This window comes from Bos grunniens, chromosome 17, assembly GCF_055505025.1.
Source record: "Bos grunniens cultivar Pamir isolate PY7600 chromosome 17, Bosgru_T2T1.0, whole genome shotgun sequence".
NCBI lineage: Eukaryota > Metazoa > Chordata > Mammalia > Artiodactyla > Bovidae > Bos > Bos grunniens.
Window position 1 is genome coordinate 54,765,569 of NC_141181.1, and position 21,864 is coordinate 54,787,432.

Consider the following 21,864-nt stretch of genomic DNA (forward strand, 5'->3'; position numbering starts at 1 on the left):
AGGGTCATTGTGATTTCCCATTGGGCCTACCTGGATAGCAGCCTTATTCCACTTGCTCTTTTAATTCCCCTTTGCCTTGTGATATATTCATAGGGTCCTGGGATTAAGACGTGGACATCTTTGGGGGTGAGGGCAGACCTCATTCTGGCTACCACAGGCAATATCACAGCTAATTTGGGGTGTTTCATCTGAAGCCCAGGTTCAGCAACTGCTGTCTGAAGTGCCCCATGTGGAGGGCATCTTCAGTTTCTGATTTGTAAGGATGAGCCAAGAATAGGGATCGTTTGTTTATTCATGCTTGATACCTACCATATGACTCCCACCAGTGTTTGTTGAGGGCCTTGCACCATAGATGTGGGGTATACAATGGTGTGCAAAATAAACAAGAAAGGTTCCTACACTTGATTATAGACTGGGGATGGGGGGGGTGGGGAGGTAGACATTAAATAATCATATGACTAAACATATGATCATTTAAAAAAACTAACCTGTGATAAAGGGAAAGTTCAGGGTGCTTTGAGAGGATTTAAAGTGTGAGCTGACCTAATCCAGGAGGTCAGAAAGTCTTTGAAACTGGTGTTTGGAGCTGAGCTGGAAAGGATAAGATAGTAGGGGGAAGCTGAGTGGATGTGGCATGTGCAAAGGCCCCTGTCATGGAGGGAGTGTGGTAGTTTTAAGGACCTGGAGGAAGACCAGTGCGGCCAGAGGGCAGATAGACAGGGGAAACAATGGCACAGGGTGAATGAAACTGGAGCAGTGAGTGAGTTCCAACTCATGTTGAGTGTAAATGGCCTTATCAGGTACTGTGGCATTGAAAGTATTTGAAGGGTTTTAACAGGGAAAGCTGCCCACAGTGCAGTGAAGCAAGACTGGAAACTCAGTTGTGTCTGAAAGATGGTGATTCAGTAGCAAATGGAGAGAAGTAGCCAAAGTAAACAGCTAATTGAAGAAATAAAACAGCAGGACTTTGTGATGGATCGGTCATGGAGCTTAAGGGAAAGGGAGGTATCAAGGTTAGAGAAACAGGTTCAGTGCTAAGATCATGAATTCTATTTTGCATGTAAGTTGCAGAAATCAAGTAGGATATAGGAAGCTCAAATTCTAACTGTGAGACTCCCTGGCATATACACAGTAATTTCTGCCAGCAGTGTGAATGTGAGTTCTAGAGAGAGGGTATGGCAGAGAAGACTGCCACCACTTAGAGCAGTGGCTCTTAACCACAGCCAGGGGACACAGAGTCATCAATGTCTGCAGACACTTCCGGATGTCACAGTTCAGGAAAGCGGGCTGCCACTGGCATCTCGGGTAGAGGCCAGGGGTGCTGCTCCGTGTCCTCCCAGGAGCAGGACAGCCCGCACAGCAAAGAAACTTAAGTCCTCCAATGTCAGCACTGCTAAGGTTGAGAAACCCTGATTCAAAGTGTGGGTAGAAGAGGGTAAACATTCATCTTTGTTTCATTTAAAGATAAATTTAATAATAATAAAAGGCAAGCCAACTGAAAAGAGCAACCAGAAGAACATAGCATGGGGAAGGTATGAGAAGAAAGTGTCAGAGTGAGTATCTAGTGGGGTGGAGACTGAAATGGCCATTAGTTTAGGGAATCTGGCAATTTTTGGTGACCATTATAAGGACAATTTCTGTATGAGGGTCAGGAGCTTTTTTAGATAGGACCTAAGAGTAGAATGAGAAAATAGAGAAAGCACCTGTAGACAGTTCCACAGCAGAGATTAAGTTGGAGGGAGGACGTGGATGAGGCTATATATTTTAATGAGACATCTGATTATTTTAAAATGCTGATATTCCTATCCAGGAGAGGGGAGGCATGGGAGAGGCTGGGAGTCAGAGACAGGGAGGGAAGGACTGACTCTGGTCAGGAGTAGCTTCTGTCACAGCAAGAGGGAAAGGGGAGAGGATGGGTGAAGTGGAGGAAGATAGCCAGCAGTCTCCATCTGTCCCCCACAGCCCTGGTGTTGGTTTCAGTGGCTCGGGCAGGGTAGTCCAAAGCAGATCACTGATCCCAAACTGTGTGCCTCTGGAGTCCAGGGAAGGGTTTTACTTTAGGATGTTTTGGGCCACTCATGAAGGTTCTGGGTATCTCATGAACCATCAGCTAATGTGAGACCACAGTGGCTGAGTTTCTGAAAAGGGGCATTTGATAAGCACTAACTTGCTTTGAATAAACAACAGTTATTCTCCCCCCCACCCCCCACAGTTCTCCTGCATGTTCTTTGGAGCAGCTTCTTCTGACCAACAAGAACCTTTCAGCCTCCCTTTCCAGAGTCTGGCAACAGCAAGTGGCAGTGAAGACGACATGAATAATGGCAGTTTCTCCACATTCTAACAGTGATGGCTGAGCTCACCCGCCCCGTCAATTTACTGGTTCACTTGTACCACAAACACATTTTCACATTTAAATCTGTGAAGATACTGTCTTGGGCTTCCTGGAGAATGGGCTACTGGTTATCTACACATCATCTTGTACAACCACCATATCTAGAAATAACTGCTTGTCAATAAATGTAACTTGCTTTAAATCCATTATGCTATGTGGGAGGCAGAAAAGTTTTTTGTGTAGGGAAAAAGCTCATTAGAATTTTCTTCAGTTCAGGGAATTCCCTGGCAGTCCAGTGGTTAGGACTCTGAGTTTCCATTCAAGGGGCAAGCGTTTGATCTGATTAGATCACAGATTCCGTTTCTGGGACCTAAGATTCAACAAGCTGCATGGCGTGGCCAAAAAAAAAAAAAAAAAAGAATTCTTCAATGTATTGTTTATTTACAATAGTTTTTAGCATTTTCTTTGCAGTTTTATAGTTATTTAAACTTCCTGTAGCAGCCATTTCGAGTGCATCAGAATGGCTTGTAAAGTTCAGGTATCTTTTGTATTTGATTGCAAGTATTTGAGTTTTGATGCTTTCTGACAGATGAAAACGTCCTGCAGTCTTTTCTCATGTAAGATCATAACTTTGACACAGCAGGGGAAGAAGAGTGAGGTGAATGGAGAAAGCAGCATCAACATGTAGCACCATCAGGTGTAAGATGGATCGCTGATGAGACGTTGCTGTACAGTAAGCACAGGAGCCCAGTCTTGCACTCTGTGATGGCCTGGAGGGACTGGATGAGGGAGCCCCAGAGGGAGGGGATGTATGATTATGGCTGATTCACATTGTTTTATGGCAGAAACCAACCCAACATTACAAAAATTAAAATAAATAAAAGGCAAAAAACCCAACTTTTTCTCCATTGCTTATATTAAGAATTTAAGTTAAATAATGTGACTTAAAAATTTTGCAGTGTGATGCAGAAAAGAATGGAAGGGATGCCAAAAAATTATTTCTGTATTAGCTGACATAGAACAGCACATAGAACTCTCCACTGCCAAGAGAGCCTGGGTCTGGAGTGGAATGAGGGGGAAGATTAATGTCTCTGTTCTTTGCCTCTTTAAGAATTAGCTTCTTACCTGCACAAGCTAAACAATCTGACACAATAACATTGTTATGTAACATCTTATGATGCATGCCTCTCCCTCCCCTAAACCTGTTTCTAGTCAGTTATAACCTGACAAACGACTTCTGTAACACCTTATTGTTAAGTCTGTGAAACCATCAAATCACAAGGAAATATTAACTGGCAAGCAATTGTGCTTTAGATTTTGTGAGGATTAACTAAACAAAGGTGGCTGAGTGGATTAGTAAACTTTAGAACTGTGAACAGAGTTCTGACTAAAACCAGAATGGGTCTAGCTTGGTGATGAGTCAGAACTACCCACAATAACCTAATAAAAACTCAAGTTCATCCCGAAATGTTCCTCAGTGAATGAAAATGGGCTTTCACCAAGCTTTTTGTGGAAATCAGCAATGCCCACATAATTCCACACTGTAGGCTAAAGATTTATGTATCTTTTGTTTACACTGATGATTAGCAATGAATTACACATATTCCTAACAAATGCATATGACTACCCAGAGGATATTATATCCAAGAATAAGTGTATGTCTCCTCACTGAGGATGAAGTTTCTGATTCACTCACTGAAATGGGCCAGGGTGGTTTAGCCTGTGAAGGCACCATCATCAGTGATCACCTAGATTCAGCACTGGTCTGTAAGATAGTTACACTGTCAAGTTGTATATAGTTTGGATTTTAGAATTTGGATACAGAATGCTAAATTTAAATGACACCAGATTTGTGTGTGACCTCACATATCATTTAAAAGATGCTAAAATTTCCCCAGCTGGGAGAACAGCTACAGCCATGAAATTAAAAGACGCTTACTCCTTGGAAGGAAAGTTATGACCAACCTAGATAGCACATTCAAAAGCAGAGACATTACTTTGCCAACAAAGGTCCGTCTAGTCAAGGCTATGGTTTTTCCAGTGGTCATGTATGGATGTGAGACTTGGACTGTGAAGAAAGCTGAGCGCCAAAGAATTGATGCTTTTGAACTGTGGTGTTGGAGAAGACTCTTGAGAGTCCCTTGGACTACAAGGAGATCCAACCAGTCCATTCAGAAGGAGATCAGCCCTGGGATTTCTTTGGAAGGAATGATGCTGAAGCTGAAACTCCAGTACTTCGGCCACCTCATGCGAAGAGTTGACTCACTGGAAAAGACTCTGATGCTGGGAGGGATTGGGGGCAGGAGAAGAAGGGGGCGACAGAGGATGAGATGGCTGGATGGCATCACTGACTCGATGGACATGAGTCGGAGTGAACTCCGAGAGTTGGTGACGGACAGGGAGGCCTGGCGTGCTGCAGTTCATGGGGTCACAAAGAGTCGGACATGATTGAGTGACTGAACTGAAACTGATGTAGTAAATCAGCTGGAGAAAAAGAGCTTTAGCGATAAACTAGTGAAAGACAGAAATGATAGCCACAAAGTATGGAGTCACTGCTAGACTGAGACGCTTAGAAATGAGGACTTGATAGAGACCAACAAACTCAATGTCAAGGACAGTGTCTTGTTACTACTCAAATTAAATGGAGTACACAGATTAGTATAAATACTATATTTATTAAATATTTTTACAGTTTATTTAAATGTATTTACAGAACTATTCCTGCATAAGTTATACTTCAGACATCCAATTCAGGTCATTGCCTCTTGGGTAATAAGACAAATAATGATAGTCTCAACAGAAAAAAGCAGCTTATTAGCATACACAAATTCAAACTTGCTTCATTGTTTAGCCATCTTTGCCATAAACTACCTGCTTACAGTTAAAATTTTGACATGGACAACTGCTGATTTTTAACTAAGAAGACCAATTTTGCAAATAATTTTTTTTTTTAACAAGTGGAATCCAAATGTTTTCTGTTCCAAATGTTGTTTTATAAGCAGATTTTGGGTTTTTTGCTATTGCAAAATTTGTTAAATGCACAAATGTGATAGTTTCCAGGAAAACTGGATGCTGTAGCTTCTACCAAAGATAGCTGGTATAAGGTGACAAGGAACCATGAACTTAATCAAAAGTACAAACATTTACAGTTCTAGCCAATCTTGTTTACAACCTCCAAAATGCTCAAAACTGACTCAGTGAATTCCCACAATTCCTGCCTTGTTACTTGATGTGGTACGTTGGTGGTACTGAAGGTGGTACTGAAGGCCACTGTTCTACCCAGAACAAATGCAACTGATGGGGTAAGATACCTGCCCACCATGCAAAGCTTGAAGTCTATTTTCTAAATCTAGTCACAGCCCAACCCTCAGACATGCACAACTGGAATGGATTCTTTTGTGATTTAGTACCCATCAACCATGTCAAGCCAGTACAGTAATTCAGGACAAAGAACTTGTTCTCCCAACCTCATTTCTTCTTTCAGTTTTAAGAGTCTATGGACTCTACTGCATATCCATTTGGTAATTTTTTTTTTTTTTTGTGCGCAGGCAGCCTAAGTTCACAGGAAGAAATAAGGTTCTGATATGTTTAGAGTGCACACTTTAAAACAGAACAAAATAAAAATTTCAAGCATGTGATAAAAATATTGACTTTTATAATACAGTATTGCTTTATAAATATAGATGGAAAAGCTATAAACTTTACTGGTCTTTGGTGCATCCAGAGAGGGATAAATAATTTGCCATTTGTAAATTAGAAATCCAAATTCTCTTTTGTTATAAAAGTCCACTACACGAGGCAAATGTGTGTGTTTATACTGCTTGATTTAAAGTACAATTAACACATCAAGTTTAGAATTAGACCCACCAAGTGGTACATGTCAGGCACACCCCACAGACTTGGGTCCTGTGGCCTGGAAAATTCCAGTATGGGTACCTACACAGCCTCTGACCATTGAGAGTAGGAGAGTTGTTAAACAGCACTCCAATAGACCCCCAAAGTCATAAAATTAAGTGCATAACACAAAAAGGGCAGGGGGGAAAAACAGAAAATATTTTGTGTCCCTAATCTACAGGCCAGGTCCAAAGTCAATTCCCCTGTGAAACTCAATTCTTGTCCCACTGTTTTCAACATCACTGAAACACGTCGTCAATTTCTAACGATCATTTCTCAAAAAATACTAAGTTGATTAAATGAGTTGTGTAAAATACCATCAATCTACCTTTATGAAGACAGTGTTTGATGAGTTTAGATGAGTGCAGAGAAAAGCCAGTGACTTGACCAGCACTGCTCTTACCAGGAATTAAATGTATGCAATGGAAAATTAATACAAAATATACCTGGATCATAAGGCTCCATGCCTCTGACCAGAAATAATTAAAAACCCAACAAAAGAAGTTGTCAACTTCTGAACAACAACTGAAGTTGTCAGTCCAAGTGTAAATGTATTCCTTCCAACAAAACCTTTCTGGATGCAACTTTCCTCACTTTTTAAATACAGAAAGACTGCAAATAGTTTGTGCAAAATAAATACCCTGCCACTTGCCACTCACTCGTCTGTGTATTATCACAGCACGATGGGTTCTCATTATTTGAACAGTCTCTCTCCACTCCCTACCCCACCCCCCCGATCTCCTTTACCAAATTGTGTTTTGTCAAGTTAGGGTAGTTAAGGCATTCTGACAAGTAATTAAAGGTGATTCAAAATAGGTATCTAAACATTATGCCAATTTAGGAATAGTAGATAAATTACTGAACGGCTTACAAATGAATAACTCATTCTTATTATAAATGAAATGCCTGTTACAAGCATGATGCATTGAAATATAGTAATGACATGTACATGGTACATGTTAAACAATTTTAAATAAAACAAGCTTGACAGTTACTCAAATATACAGTACAAATTCACAAAACAAAATCTTTTTAAAACAAGTTGAGGTAACCTCAAACATAAGTTTTAATGCAATAAACCAGGGAGTAAGTATCTCCTTTAGAGAAAGACACTTTCTATGTTCTCCTCAAGTAGATTCTCATCAGGTTTAATTGCATTCTTATCTATACACCAATGTTACCTGACTTATATATAAAACATGGCTTTAATTTAAGGATTTCTAAGTATATATATTTTTCTACCACCAAGTTAATGAAGGAAAAAACTGACCCCAAAATATATATCTTTACAGCAGTCGACTTGTACACAAACCTTAAAAATAACTTTGAGCTTGCAGATAATGGAAAAACTGAACATGGGGTAATTTTATAGGAAAACTATACACTGCAAGATGGCTATTTGGAAACTGTAAACATTAAGCTTGATTTGGAAACCCCTAAATTTCTGTGGAGGGCAAATGCAAATGTCAGGTCATCACTAGACATCTTCCTCGTGGACTCTTGTGCCACTCCCATGGTGCTCTTTCACATGGACTCCCTGGATTTGGTACACGCTCTACAGAAAGCAAGGCTACTAACAACAGGTCTAAGACACGAGGGGTAGCATGACCTGATAGGCCAACAAAATTCAAAGTTAGAGCTGTCCATTCTCAACCCTTCAGGCCTGTGGGCCTAGAGCTCTCACATGGGGGAATCATACCAGACAGCTGGGAGGAATTTCAGCTGCAACATTAAATACCTAGGCCTTGAGGAATTTTATAACCTTGAATAATATTCCATTAAAAAATTCTGGTAAGGAGTCTCCCCAACCCCTCCTGCAGATAAGCCACCAGCCTGTGATATGCACTAAAATGTTGAAACTTTCATCACAGGAGCACAATTAAGCATCTTTTAAAAACCATGAAACATTTGCATCCATAGAACTAAACTGAATTTCTTTCCAACCTGCAAAAAAAAAAAAAAAAAAAAGCTCCCAGGATCAAGATTTTATAATCCAGAGCAATGTTTTAGAGCAAAATTATAAGCCCCTGAAAAATAGGAGTTTATAATGAAAACGTAAAGCCACACTCGATCATAACACAGACTGTATAGTACACGTGTAACGCATCGTTTGATGAGTATGTTTCTAGTAGATGTATCATAACATACAATTTGTGTCAGACTTTTAAAATCCCTTTTACACACTGTAATTCTGAATTCACTTTACCAATATTACTCATTTTCAATACTTCAACCGTTTTCAAAAAGTAATAGTCATTTTGGCTTTGAAAACATCCATCCCATCATGGAAAGGACAATGTGAAGGCCAATCTTCAGATCTTGATTTTCTTCAAATGTTGCTGGCAGATATGAGCAGTAGAATGACAGTAGTGGTTCTCAACAAGGATCTCAAAGAGACAGGCAAAAAAGGTTTACATCACTGGCCATTGAGATCAGTGGCAAAGAGACGTGGTCCTGCCAGCAGGATCAGCACACACGGCAGGGCAGAATCTGGGATGATGAAGGGGAGGCGGGAGCCGACACCTAGGCGAGTCAGTCTGTATACTCAGCCACTATCGAGAGAAGGACGGTGATGTCATCTGGCTTTCCACCTACAATGAAAATGAAAATGTATTCATACATTCTAAAAGGAAAAATCAAGAAAAAATATAAGCCTAAATAAGTAAGTACTAGGAAAAAAATAGGTTTGTCAATATACTCTAGTAGAAAAAAAGGGGAAAAAATCGATAAAATAGTTAAAACACACCAAGAAATTACATCTAATTTAATTGAACCTTTAAAAAAAAATCCTCTCTGCTCCTTTACAATAGGAGCTTTGTTAAAATGGCCACCACCACATGCTCTGTATAGCAATCACAATAAAGACAAAATGTTACTAAGATTTATTCTGCCTGACAGGAAAGTTCTATGTTCCACCCCCTGTAATCCTAATTTGGACAAACATATCCAATGTTTTGAAACTAGTTGATAGTCTTGTAGTCTAATCTGGCAAACAGCTATGGCATGTGCTTTTTTCCTATTTAATATTTCCCAGACAGCTAAGAAATGCTTTACGTGTCCTAATATTATACCTGCAAGAAACTGACCAACTCTACAAGTGCTAATATGATTGCACCAACATGTTATCCAAGCTCAAAGCTGAGCTATTGGCCTGCTCCCAAAGTTACACATTGCTCAGTAGGTAGGAAGACTCTAGGCAAGGAGAGTCTTCCCTTTTCAAAACATCCTATAGAGGCAGGTGGGATGAATTGGGAGACTAGGACTGACATATACACACTGCTATGCATAAAACAGATAACTAATGAGAACCTACTGCACAGCACAGGGGAACTCTACTCAGCGCTCTGTGGTGACCTAAATAGGAAGGAAATCCAAAAAAGGGGACATATGGCTGATTCACTTTGCTGTACGACAGAAACTAACACAACACTGTAAAGCAATTAATTACAATTAATAAAAATTAACAAAAAACAAAAAACTCGCTATAGCAATTTGGTAGGCAAATACTGTGAATGAGTCCCACAAAGCCAGAGGAAGGGAGAAGTGAAATGTCAGACTTGTGAAGGGCAGAATGTTTAAACCATTAGCAATGTCCAGGCCCTCCAGGCAGAACTCGGAGGTTTTCTGGGCTCGGGTCCAAGCAGAGCATTGGCGGCGATAAAGGGCTTCAGGTTCCACCTGCCCCTGCAGCCAATGAAGTGCAGTTCTGAAGGGCACCTCTGTAGGGAACACATGCACTTGCTGTCCTCCAGTGATCGGGCCTGCTGACCTTGTTCAGAGTCACCGGCTCACAGCTGGGGGAGGACCCCTGAGCAGTCTCACCCCAGTGCAGCAGCCGGCCTCACACACAGCCCAGAATGCTCCCATCCCCTAAGTCCCCAATTAGTCCTTACGAAGGTCCCAAAGAATGCTTACCTCTCACATTCAATCCGTTGTCACATGCAAACTGTGCAAAAGGTGACATATAATTTGGGTCATAGGCCAGCTCATGAGCTTGCTCAGCAATGCTTCTTGCTGTCTGTTGTATACTCTCATAATTTGAATTCTAATACAAAAATATGAGGGAGATATTTTTACCAAAATGCCTCACATGATTTCTACACGTAAGTAAACATCACTTGCAAACATCACTTTTTAAGACAGTAATATTTATCTAATCATAGTTTCCATCATTTAAGTTTTATTTCAGTTAGAGAAGACAGTGGAACATAATACCTCGACTAAAATGAACGAGATCACCAGTGCTGCCTGCATAGGACGTCAATGAGAAAGTTCTTTGTGAGGATGGCCTTGGGTCCTGAAGTTTGAATTTTCGTATCTCCCCCGCCCCCCTTGAAATTCTTAAGGCATTCTTGCTAAAATGGGATGGGATTGAAGGGGCGGATTTTGATAGCATTTTAGGATGACCTCGAAATTCTCCCTGCTTGGGAACGCACGCCTGGCCAAGCTTAGTGTGCTTGCTCTCCAAGTAAATGCTGCCAGATGCCCCACTGAAAAGCCCTCTCTATTCTCTGTTTCTTCTCCATGCTTTATTTTTCTTTTTATTTAGCAACAACACTATTTCTATTCTTTCTTTCTCTGTATTCTCTGTCTTCCTCCACTAGAATGTAAGCCCCATAAGGTCAGGGAATGTGTCATTTCTGCCTCTCCTTCTGTTACATACGTGGCAGAGTGCCAGCAAGTGTCAGCACCTGGCCTTTCCTAAGCTCCACAGACAAAGCATGGTGTTAAGGATTTCTAGTGCATGGTCTTGGTTCATCCTCACCACGGCCCTACAAAACAGGGTCTTTGAACCATCCCACCCCTATTTTACAGGTGAGAAAAACACTGCTAAGAAAGTTTAGAAAACTCAAGGTCATACTGGTTAGTAGTAAAAACATGAGAAAAGATCAATCCCCCCAAGTCAGTACTTCACAAAGCCAGCAGAATATGCAGACTGGCTTTCACTTCCTTCCACTCACTGTATGGGCCAAGTCTGACCTGTTTCGTTACTGGTGACAGCTCAGATCATCAAGGCCCCTGGCTGCTTGCTACCCTTGGCTGGCTCTGGTATGATGGTTTCCTATCTTTCCCAGCCTCAACACCTGCTGGGTTTGTTACGGGACTGAAAAATGAAAAAGATAACCAGCAACCAACACCATTAAATACCATTAAAATGCAATTAAAAACACAAACAAGAAATCTCTCATTGGAGTTTTTCCTACCTTTATCACCCTACTAAAGAGAGGCTTGGATGAGAAGCCTCTTTTTTCCTCAGGTTTTCCAACTGTGAATATTTCTGTCTACAATTGTTTAGAACAAGATCAGAACCATTTTCATTTTCCTAAATTCACAAAGTAGTCCTTTCCAAAACTACAAAAAGAGCTTATGCAACTGAATTAATAAAAAAACCTCGGCTGCCCAGGGACGGTCACTGTTTCTAAAGGCCCACCTTTGAGTTAATTACCTTTAACTTTTTTAGCTCCTGAAGGATCATATAGTCAGGCATGTTGTCAAAGAGTCCATCTGTCGCTGTCAGGATAATGTCCCCTAACTGGACATCAAAAGATGTGCTATCAGCAGCGTCTGGGCTGTAACAAGGACAGGGTGGGGGCAAAGTTAGCAGAGCCCTTTAGAGATACTGTTAGAAGTTTCCAATGGGGACGATGCTAGAATATAACAAGGCTTTAAGGAAAACTAATTTATAGTAGCAGTCAATAATAAAAACCACTATTCTGAAATCCCTAACCTTGAAAAAAATTAACTGAAAACTGATATAAATCTTTCAAAAGCTTAACAAAAACTATCAAGTAAAACTGAGTTTGATGATTAGTCACATGTGCTTTAAAAGGCAGAAGGGTTCTTTTCTGAGTCAGACACTAAAATGCCTCTAGAATCCTAGTGGAAATGAGTCTTTGTTTCCTGATTCTTTAGTGCCAAATTCCATCCTCTCTTACTCACTTTCCACTCATCAGTTTCCCTGCAGGCTTAAATTTGGAGGCTGTGTTCTAGTGGAATAAATGAGCACTGTGGAGGAGCCCATGCAAGTCCTGTAAGAATTAATTCATGTGAAATATCTACAATGGTATTTCTTACTATAATACTAGTAATTACTGGTGTATTATTTGTAACACCAAATCAATATTAATAAATCACCCTTACTCTGGCAGAGTAAAGACTGTCTCTCTCAGGGCTTACAAAGTTCCCATCAAGCACAGGTTACTTATTTATAAGGGCTCCTGGCACACAATACATCTTCAAGAAATAGTTAATGAATGAAGAATCACAGTAACTAACCCTCCAATTTGGGTAAAGACTCAATATTGTTAATGAAAAGAACAAGGTAGTGTGTGTGTGAGAAAGAAAGATCTATATTATACAGGCACTTCTATATGGAGAGAATAAATCCGGTAGGATTCAAAGAAACGTAACGGGCTGCCTCTGAGGACAGGTGGTAGATTTTTCATTACATCTGTGTAAAACTTTTTTAAAAAGATAGAGGGGAGACTTACATGAAGAAAACAGAAGCCCAGGTGGGGAGAAAAAGAGAAGATAATATATTCAAAGAGTTCATGGCCCCCTTGGAGACTGGTTCTCAGCCATTTTGAAAGGCCAGCTCTGCCACTTCCAGGCCTCCAAGGTGAGGGAAAGGTGAGGTATCTGATAATCTGCCTTAATGTGTAATTAGGGAACAAGAGCCAGGAAAAAATTCATACACTGACCCAGAAGGCAGGGGCCAGAACAAAAGCACCTTAAGCCTCACCAAAAAAAAAAAAAAAAAAACTAAATTGTTTAAATGATGTATTATAAAATTTGTAAAGGGAAAACATAAAAACAAACAGCCTACCCATGGCTGCTGGGGATTTACACTAAGAAAATTTCTAGTTTGTCTTCTGTTGACTGAGAAAAGCAGCACCACACCTGAAAGTTCTGTAATGGGCTTCTGACAAGGAACAAACTAGCTTTCACTTATACATTTATACAATAACATAGCTGCTTTAACAACAATAGCTGTTGTCAAAACAGCTATTAAAGGAAATTTGTAAGTTAAGGTTAAAATAATATTTTATAGATAAGAGAGACTGATAACAAAGGATAACAAGCAGCCAAGAGAAAAAAAAAAAGACACTAAAACAGACTGTAAATTGGTAGAAACCAGGTTGATTTCTTCCATGGAATAGAGAGAAACAATACAAGACATTTCACATTTGCTCAGTCTTTGGAAGTGAATCAGACTCTAGAAGTTTAGATTAATGACCAGGTTGGCACTGAAGCTCTATTTTATGCTGAGGTTTTTCTTTCCCCAGGAGTGTCTTTTGCTATGCTGCCTGTGAGAGACTCGCTGCCATTGGACAGTTCGTCCTCTTCTCCCAACACTCCCACCCATGAGCTTGGTGTTCTGCCAGCTGCAGTTTTGCCCATTTTGATTGAACATACTGTGCTGCTGGAAACTTTTGACTGCACTGAAACACGAGCTGCAATCACATGCTAGCAAACTGTCTCTGGGCTCCAGGGGAAGCAACCTCCACCTCACTGGCAGGACAGGCCAAGTGCTGCCCTGACCAAACTGTCCCAAAGATAGTGTGTGAGGTACCGCAGGGCCGCTCTAGCACTGGGAAGCCAAAACAACAAGGATCAAATAAAGGAAAATTGAAAACACTGTTTCTCCAAAAACTGTTAGCTTAACTTGACATTTACCAAGGTCTTGGGGTTCTGAGTTTGCCTCACTCCAATGTGACTAATATCGATGTGCTACTACAGCCAACTGAAGAAGGGCCTATAATCAAATTTTCTTCCTATTATGGTAATCTGCCTTACTCTGAAAGTAAAAAAAAAAATGCTTCCCTCTCTGTAGGAGTCAGCAATAGACTTTCGATGGGTAATATGGAGCACTTATATAATATGCTCATTCTAGTTAAAGATGGCAGTAATCATCATTTTACCTTCGTCTGGACCTAAGGTTTGGCCTAATAAGAACTATTAAGTAGAGACAATCTGCGTTTGCTAGGATGCTTCTACTTTTACAACAGGTTCATTACCCAGTTTACCACATTTATGAATTGCCAACAATGTTTGTGTCAAACCCTATAAGGTTGTTAAAGGCAGTGAAATCTGAGACTGTCTTAGTATTACTCTGTACTCTGATCTGAGAAAAGGTAAACTATAAAAGTTGATTGAAAAAAGTACTGATTGTCCTGGAAAGGTCTTGACAGTTTAAAATGAACTGAGAAGGTGTTGGAAGAAAAAAAAAGCACACATCTAAGAGAACCATCAGAGAACATTCCCAAGACCACCTTTAAGTCCATTTCCTGCAAGTTAACTTTGCCTGACAAGTTCTGCAAGGACTGAAAGTTCCATTTGATGCACATTATAGGCAGCTCTGAGAATCAGGAAGTTATTCTGATAAATAAAGCAGATGTCCATTTGAATTCTTCCCTAATAACATATGCAAAACCTTGTATATGGCACGGCACACATGAACAATGACTCATTTATCCAGCACTACTTAAAAAATACAACTGTATGTATCATGTGGTCTTGGTATGAAAAACTGATATTCTATAAGCTTGAAATAGTATTTTCACGGTCAGGTCAAATTACTAGGTGTTTATCAGAATTCAACTTGGCTGGAAATCAAGTTCAAGCAGAATATCTTTCGATGTCAGACTAAAAGGTCTTCAATGTGTCTTCTCTTCTCACGTGAGAATGGAAAATGCCCATCTCTAACAGCCTAGTTAAGGGGAATGGAAGGGAACCTGTTGGTGAGAGAGGGGAGATTACCTGTCACTCAAGACAACTCCCTCGGCTTCGGGGGGCGCGATTGAGAGCTGGAATGGAGTGTTGAAGTAATGCTGCTGCTCATCTGATCGGTGCACAACTTCCCCACCCCTGACAACCAGAAAGCCTGAATCACCCAGGTTTGCTGTGTGTAAGCGGTGGCTAGTTCTGTCCAGCACCACGATGCACGCAGTACTGCTACCTAGAAACAAAAACAATGTCCATTTATTTTCTCTTCCCAGACTGTCTCTGCATACACATTTTTATCATATCATCCTGAGGAGCAACATACCATAACGTGAACCTCCTTTGCCTAAATAGGTCCTTTCTTAGTTACAGCTCCATACCCATGTCAGTAGTAACCTGATCATGATCAACACAATGGGGAGAGAAAAAGGGATTTATACTACACATACAAAGTGGGCCACTGATGAAGAAATAATAAAAATGGCTGGTATTTAACCACATTATTTCATTTCAATAGTGCTATAATCTATGCCAAATTTTCAAAAGGATGTTATTGAGATATTAAGTTTTAATACTTAAATGCCAAAATGAGAATGTCACGTTTCCATGACACTTTTCATTAGTCACTGGCAGAAAGCCTTCCCTGTGAAATTCACTAACATTTAAGACAGGGCACATAACTTCAATTTTTAACGGGATTTCCATCTGGTGAGGTCATGAAAAAATTTTATTGCAGACTCACTATGGAGTAACAAGATCAAGTTTCATGGGTGGGGAATCAACCTGTTCACTTTACAGAGACTACTAACATTTAGAGGGAACATTCCAAGCAGAAGCTTCTGTGTGCCTTTGTAGCACACAGCTCACAGGACCTTTCTCAGCCTGAAGTTGGTAATACAGTTAGTGAGATTGCTTTCAAATACTAAAATTTCAACCTATACCTACAGAAAATGGCAAAATTGAAAAAATAAGCAGTTCAACAACCATGTAAATGGTCTGTAAATACATATATTTTTTTAATGATCACTGCACTAGTATAGGGAACGTGGTCACTCTCATTCCATGGTGATAAGAGTAAAACTTAAATAAATCTTTCTAAAGGACAATATTGCCCTGAAAAATGTACATATCCTTTGACCTAGCAATTCCATTTGTGAGGATTTATTATAAGAAAATAGAAATGCAAACAAGACTTAAGTACAAAACACTGTATAAGATCACAAAGAACTGGAAACAACCTCAACATCTAAAATTAAGGGGTTGGTTATATAAATTACAGCTCATCCATACAATGGAAGGCTATGCACTATCACATAATACTTAGGAATACAGACTCTAGAGACAGCCTGCCTGCATCTTAACACTAGCTCTGCCACTTACTAGCTGTGCGACCTGGGACAAATTATGTAACCTGTCTGTGCCTTAGTTTCCCCATCTATAAAAACAGGGATAACAGTAACTACCTCAGAGAGCTGTTTGTAAGATAAAATTAGTTAAATCATGTCAAAGACTTACAATAAATAATGTGTTCGCTGGCTATTTGACAGCAACTAAAACTGTGTGAGAGAAATATATTTGAAAACAAAAGATAAGTGAAACAAGTAGATTATAAGCTCGTATTAAAGTTACCTTTAAAAAGTGATACCAAAAAAAAAAAAAAAAGTGATACCAAATATAACGAACTGTACATCAGAAACATCGATATTGTAATCTTTTTTTAAAAAGCACAATATGTAGGCAAAAGCTAACCTGCTAAAATGACAGTTAAAGGGCAAAAAGAAGAAAATAAACAGGCTGTGGAACCAGCTGTGTTAAATCCCAGTGCTCTATCACCTTCTAGCCATGTGATATGGCCGTGGGCAAACCACTTATTCTCTCTAGGCCTCAGTTTCTTCCTAACAAAATGGGGAATAAAAGCACCTACAAATCTACGTCATTGGGGCTACTGTGAGCACACAGTAAATTCAATTCCTGTTACTATTATGCTATGCCCAAAGAAAAAAGGTCAGGAGGCATAATCACTAAAAAATTAATAGTTTTCTTAATAGATTATAAGTAATTTAAATTTTTGTTACTGTTTCCTTAATGAAAATGTGTAACTTAATTAAAAAACACTTAAATATAAGCATTTGTGTCACTGTAATGTTCAGAAATTGTTTCCTTGTTATCTACAGTATATGCACGGGTACAAATCTGACAGGTTAATACTAAATTATCTAGTCCCTACCCATTAAATGTCAAAGAAAAGAAAAACAGTATTTTTTGTATTGTATTGTATTTTGTATTGTAACTAACTGGTCATGCTGTCTGAGAACCTATTCTATAGCTTACATTAGAGCTAAAGTCACCAATTACCCTTCCTTCCTAACCCAATGCACAAAAAATCTAATCATTTACATCATTAACAGAACCACCACACAAAAGATCTTTTGAAAGCTGATGGGATTAATTCAACTGAGAACAAAAAAATGACAGATGAGAAGCACAGTCCTGAAGATGCTGCTGCAGGAAGGACTCATGTTGACTCATTATTACTCACTGACAAACCTAGGCTATCATTTTGCTACCCCTGTGGCAGTCACCCGCTGTGTTAGAATCAAAATGGTCCTCGTGAGTGATAGACAGAGCTTTAACATGCAAAGCAGTGCCAAACAGGGGAAGCTCACCCTTACACAATCATCTGGGCCTCTTCAAATTACTGATGAGTACAGCGGCTCAGGCCCTGACAGTCTAACATGGGGAGAAGAGTTCACCCTTAAATATTTGATGAAGAACAAACAAGCAAAGAAGAAAGAAAAGAGTGCTAAGAACCATGTTGAATACTCAGATGAGCAATCCAGACAGGTCCCCAAGCATATCCCTCATGATAAAATGGCCCTTACTCTGTAAACTACAGTTAAGCATTTTCAGCAGCAAAGGAAGAAAGGGATAACCTTACAAGGATTAATTCCTCAAATTCTTAAGATATGTTGGTTTCATAAGACCTAAATCCATTTAAGGGTTTCTGAAGAAATAATATATGTAAACAATTAGCCTGTGATGCCAATTCAGATCTAAAAGCAGCTAGAAATTCTCAAGAAATAAGTGGTTACAGCTATCAGCTCACCCTTTATACTTGAATTATGCTTTTTCAAAGTTGTAAGATTTTTAAAAAAAAGATTACCTAATCTTATAAAGTTATTATTTATAATTACAGCTGAGGTTCAATAAAACTTAGCAGCCTGCCTTTGCCAAAATATACTTGGGTTTTTGTTACAAACAGCTTAGAGATATGTAGATAAGGTAAGAGAGAAGTATGTATGTTGTCAAACATATTTCCAAGTGTCTTTTAGGAGAAAGCGGTTAGTTATAACATTCAATGTAAAAGAACCTCTTTTATGTCCTTAAACTTATTCTACTAAGTCTCCAGTTACATGAAGGTGAATAGGGGAAAAAGCAGTTATAAGGAAGAAACTCAGCAAAAAAACAAAGCTTTCAAAGCACAAAATGAGGATAGTTGTTATAGGCTGTAATGGTTTATTCCAAGTCATAATAATTTAGTCACATAATTTAGTAACAGGGTTGGGGTTGGAGTGGTATTGGCAGAAGACTCACAGGAATGCATAGGAGTCAGGCCCCTTGTATTGTGTCTACAGACTCTCTGTCAGATGGTACCCTGCAATGTGTCTTCTTTTCCCTTAAGATGTTTCTGAGTACTATAAGAAGCTTTAAGTCACTGCTTTTCACAAAAATGGATTTATCTAGTTAACATGAAATAAGGGGGTCAGAGGTTAGGTGGTTTGCCTAAAGTCATATGGCAAGTTGACAGAGAGGTGCTAGAAATAGAGTCTAGGATATTTCAAGATACCAGGGAAGTTCAAGATTGCAAGCCTAAAATAGCAGATTAAGACAAAGTAGTATATTGAAACCTCAAGACAAGATTTCTCTTCAGTTAGAAGGAGAACAAGCAGGTTAATCACAGCACAGAGAAGACAGAAGCATGATGGAAACAACCCCTTCTCACAAAGGTTTCAAATTGAAGGTAAAATTCTACAAAAATGGAAATCTCCATTTACACTGAAAAGAGGCGGCTGATTTTAAATGTGCCTGCTGACTGGGAGGGGGCCTTCTAGTAACCAGAAAGATGCTGGCAATTAGCAGAAACTTAATAACACCCTTTCTGAGAGCCTGCTTAGAAGGCTGGGTAAGTGCCCAAGAAACCATTTAACAAACAAATGGAGCAGCTTGGCCAAAGAACGCTTCACTGGCATGCCATATAAACAAACACTACATATTTGTATATTTTCTAATACAAGATTAACAGGGATCTATACAGACTAATGTAACTGCTAACTGCAAGCAACTGGGCAGTCTATCTGCAACCTGAACTCCCCGCAAGTAATCAACTGAGCATTACACGTGGGACCTCAATCCCCTTTCTTCCTCCCTGGGAGAGAATCACTAACCCAATTATACAACCACTTGCTTTTCTTCTTTTATATTTTAGGACCCCTAAATGATACAGCTTTATGTTTCTGAAACGGAAATTTATGGACTCAGACTGGTGGGTGGTATTCTGCAAAGTCATCTTTCTCCTCAACAACATGCTCCTGAGTACTGCATGCAACCTTAACGCATTCTATTTAAAAATGCATTTTCCTCCTATAAATGACTTTAAGGTTGTTCCCAGTTTTCTGCTATTATAAATGAGGTTACTATGAACATTCCTGTACCATCTCTTGATGTGCAAGAGCTTCTCTAGTTCAAGGTAAAGGACCCAGAAGCTGAACTTTTGGGGCATATTATCTATTCATGTTTAACTTTATTCTTTAATTCTAAACTGTTTTCCAAAGTGGCTGTATTTATCTCACGCAGTATTAAGTATTCTGGTGTAGCCTATGGCTTCTCCATCAAACTGTTTAACAGGAAGAGCCTCGGATAAACAGCTGGGCCGGTGATTTTCTTGGTTTTGTTGTTAACCACCTCCTGGGCTTCTTTAAATGTTAGTCGCTCAGTTGTGTCTGACTCTTTGCAAGCCCACCAAGCTTCTGTGTCCATGGGATTCTCCGGCAAGAATACTGGAGTGGACAGCCATTGCCTTCTCCAGGGGATCTTCCAAACCCAGGGATCAAATCTGGGTCTCCAGCATTGCAGGCAGATTCTTTACTGTCTGAACCACCGGAGGGTGGGGAGAGTCGGGGGTGGGTGGGGGGGTGTTTAGAGAGGAAAACACATGGGATATGTACTTACCAAGCAAAGGTACTTTATTTTGCAGCAACTCACAGTAGCTTGTGGTGAGGATACCAATAGGATTACTCGGGACAAACCGTCCTTCTTTTACTAACCGTTCACATGTTCGCATTAAAGTCCCTGAGAACTGAGAAGGATCAACACCATAGTCTCTCCATCCTCCTACACCATCTGCAACTCCTAAAAAATAAAAATAAAAATTTTACATTCAAAAGATAGTCCTAATCAGTGTCTCAGGAATTCTTACCCCGTCTTCCTATTACTAATTTTACTACACACTAGTACATAAATTTACTGTGAAATTCAGAATAAAAAGCAGTCAGGTTTAATGTATTATACACTAATACTACTAAGCCACATTCTCTACTTAGAATCTGATCTGTCATATATTGATGAATAAACACGTGAGCTACCACAGGGTGGCATTGCCTCCCAACCAAAAGGTTGTTTTCAGCAGGATTTTCATCTTTGCACATAACTATTTGTGTTATTAATCTTTGTTGTATTTTATAAGAATGAAAACTGATTTTCTTAAAAAGTGCTGATGCTCCATTTACCATTGCAATGAAAAGAATAAAATACTTAGGAATATATCTACCTAAAGAAACTAAAGACCTATATATAGAAAACTATAAAACACTGGTGAAAGAAATCAGAGAGGACACTGATAGATGGAGAAATATACCATGTTCATGGATTGGAAGAATCAATATAGTGAAAATGAGTATACTACCCAAAGCAATTTATAGATTCAATGCGATCCTTATCAAGCTACCAACGGTATTCTTCACAGAGCAGAATAAATAATTTCACAATTTGTACGGAAATACAAAAAACCTCGAACAGCCAAAGCTATCTTGAGAAAGAAGAATGGAACTGGAGGAAATCAACCTGCCTGACTTCAGGCTCTACTACAAAGCCACAGTCATCAAGACAGTATGGTACTGGCACAAAGACAGAAATATAGATCAAGAGAACAAAATAGAAAGCCCAGAGATGAATCCACGCACATATGGACACCTTATCTTTGACAAAGGAGGCAAGAATATACAATGGATTAAAGACAATCTCTTTAACAAGTGGTGCTGGGAAAACTGGTCAACCACTTGTAAATGAATGAAACTAGAGCACTTTCTAACACCATACACAAAAATAAATTCAAAATGGATTAAAGATCTAAACGTAAGACCAGAAACTATAAAACTCCTAGAGGAGAACATAGGCAAAACACTCTCCGACATATATCACAGCAGGATCCTATATGACCCACCTCCCAGAATACTGGAAATAAAAGCAAAAATAAACAAATGGGACCTAATTAAACTTAAAAGTTCTGCACAACAAAGGAAACTATAAGCAAGGTGAAAAGACAGCCTTCAGAATGGGAGAAAATAATAGCAAATGAAGCAACTGACAAACTATTAATCTCAAAAATATACAAGCAACTCCTACAGCTCAATTCCAGAAAAATAAATGACCCAATCAAAAAATGGGCCAAAGAACTAAATAGACATTTATGTATAAATAAATAAATAAATAAAAAGTGCTGATGCTAGTGAGAATACAACTGAGCCAGTTGGCCATCATGAAGAATACCAAAGGCAGCAAACTTTTAACTTCAAATATTGGTCAATAATTGTGAAAGAGAAAACAAAATTAAGAATATATCTTACCCTCTTTGCTCC

General features: G+C 39.3%; 2 protein-coding genes across 6 annotated transcripts in view; one reads left to right on the plus strand and one right to left on the minus strand.

The window, feature by feature from the left end:
- Positions 1-3,229, plus strand: part of RAD9B (RAD9 checkpoint clamp component B) — a 28,774-nt gene extending 25,545 nt beyond the window's left edge. For 3 of the 4 annotated variants that reach the window (XM_086347691.1, XM_086347694.1, XM_086347693.1), the window contains one exon: positions 2,213-3,229. In XM_086347691.1, coding sequence (XP_086203817.1) covers positions 2,213-2,341 — 129 coding nt within the window. In that variant the 3' untranslated portion in view covers positions 2,342-3,229. The remainder of the gene's footprint in view (positions 1-2,212) is intronic. The other variant, XM_086347692.1, reaches the window with a different exon arrangement.
- A 1,758-nt stretch (positions 3,230-4,987) lies between these two features.
- The window catches only part of PPTC7 (protein phosphatase targeting COQ7), a 45,270-nt gene continuing 28,393 nt past the window's right edge, over positions 4,988-21,864 (minus strand). For both annotated transcript variants that reach the window (XM_086347697.1, XM_086347698.1), the window contains exons 2-6: positions 20,180-20,359; positions 14,987-15,185; positions 11,673-11,796; positions 10,142-10,271; positions 4,988-8,817 (exon numbers count right to left, since the gene is read on the minus strand). In XM_086347697.1, coding sequence (XP_086203823.1) covers positions 8,759-8,817; positions 10,142-10,271; positions 11,673-11,796; positions 14,987-15,185; positions 20,180-20,359 — 692 coding nt within the window. In that variant the 3' untranslated portion in view covers positions 4,988-8,758. The remainder of the gene's footprint in view (positions 8,818-10,141; positions 10,272-11,672; positions 11,797-14,986; positions 15,186-20,179; positions 20,360-21,864) is intronic.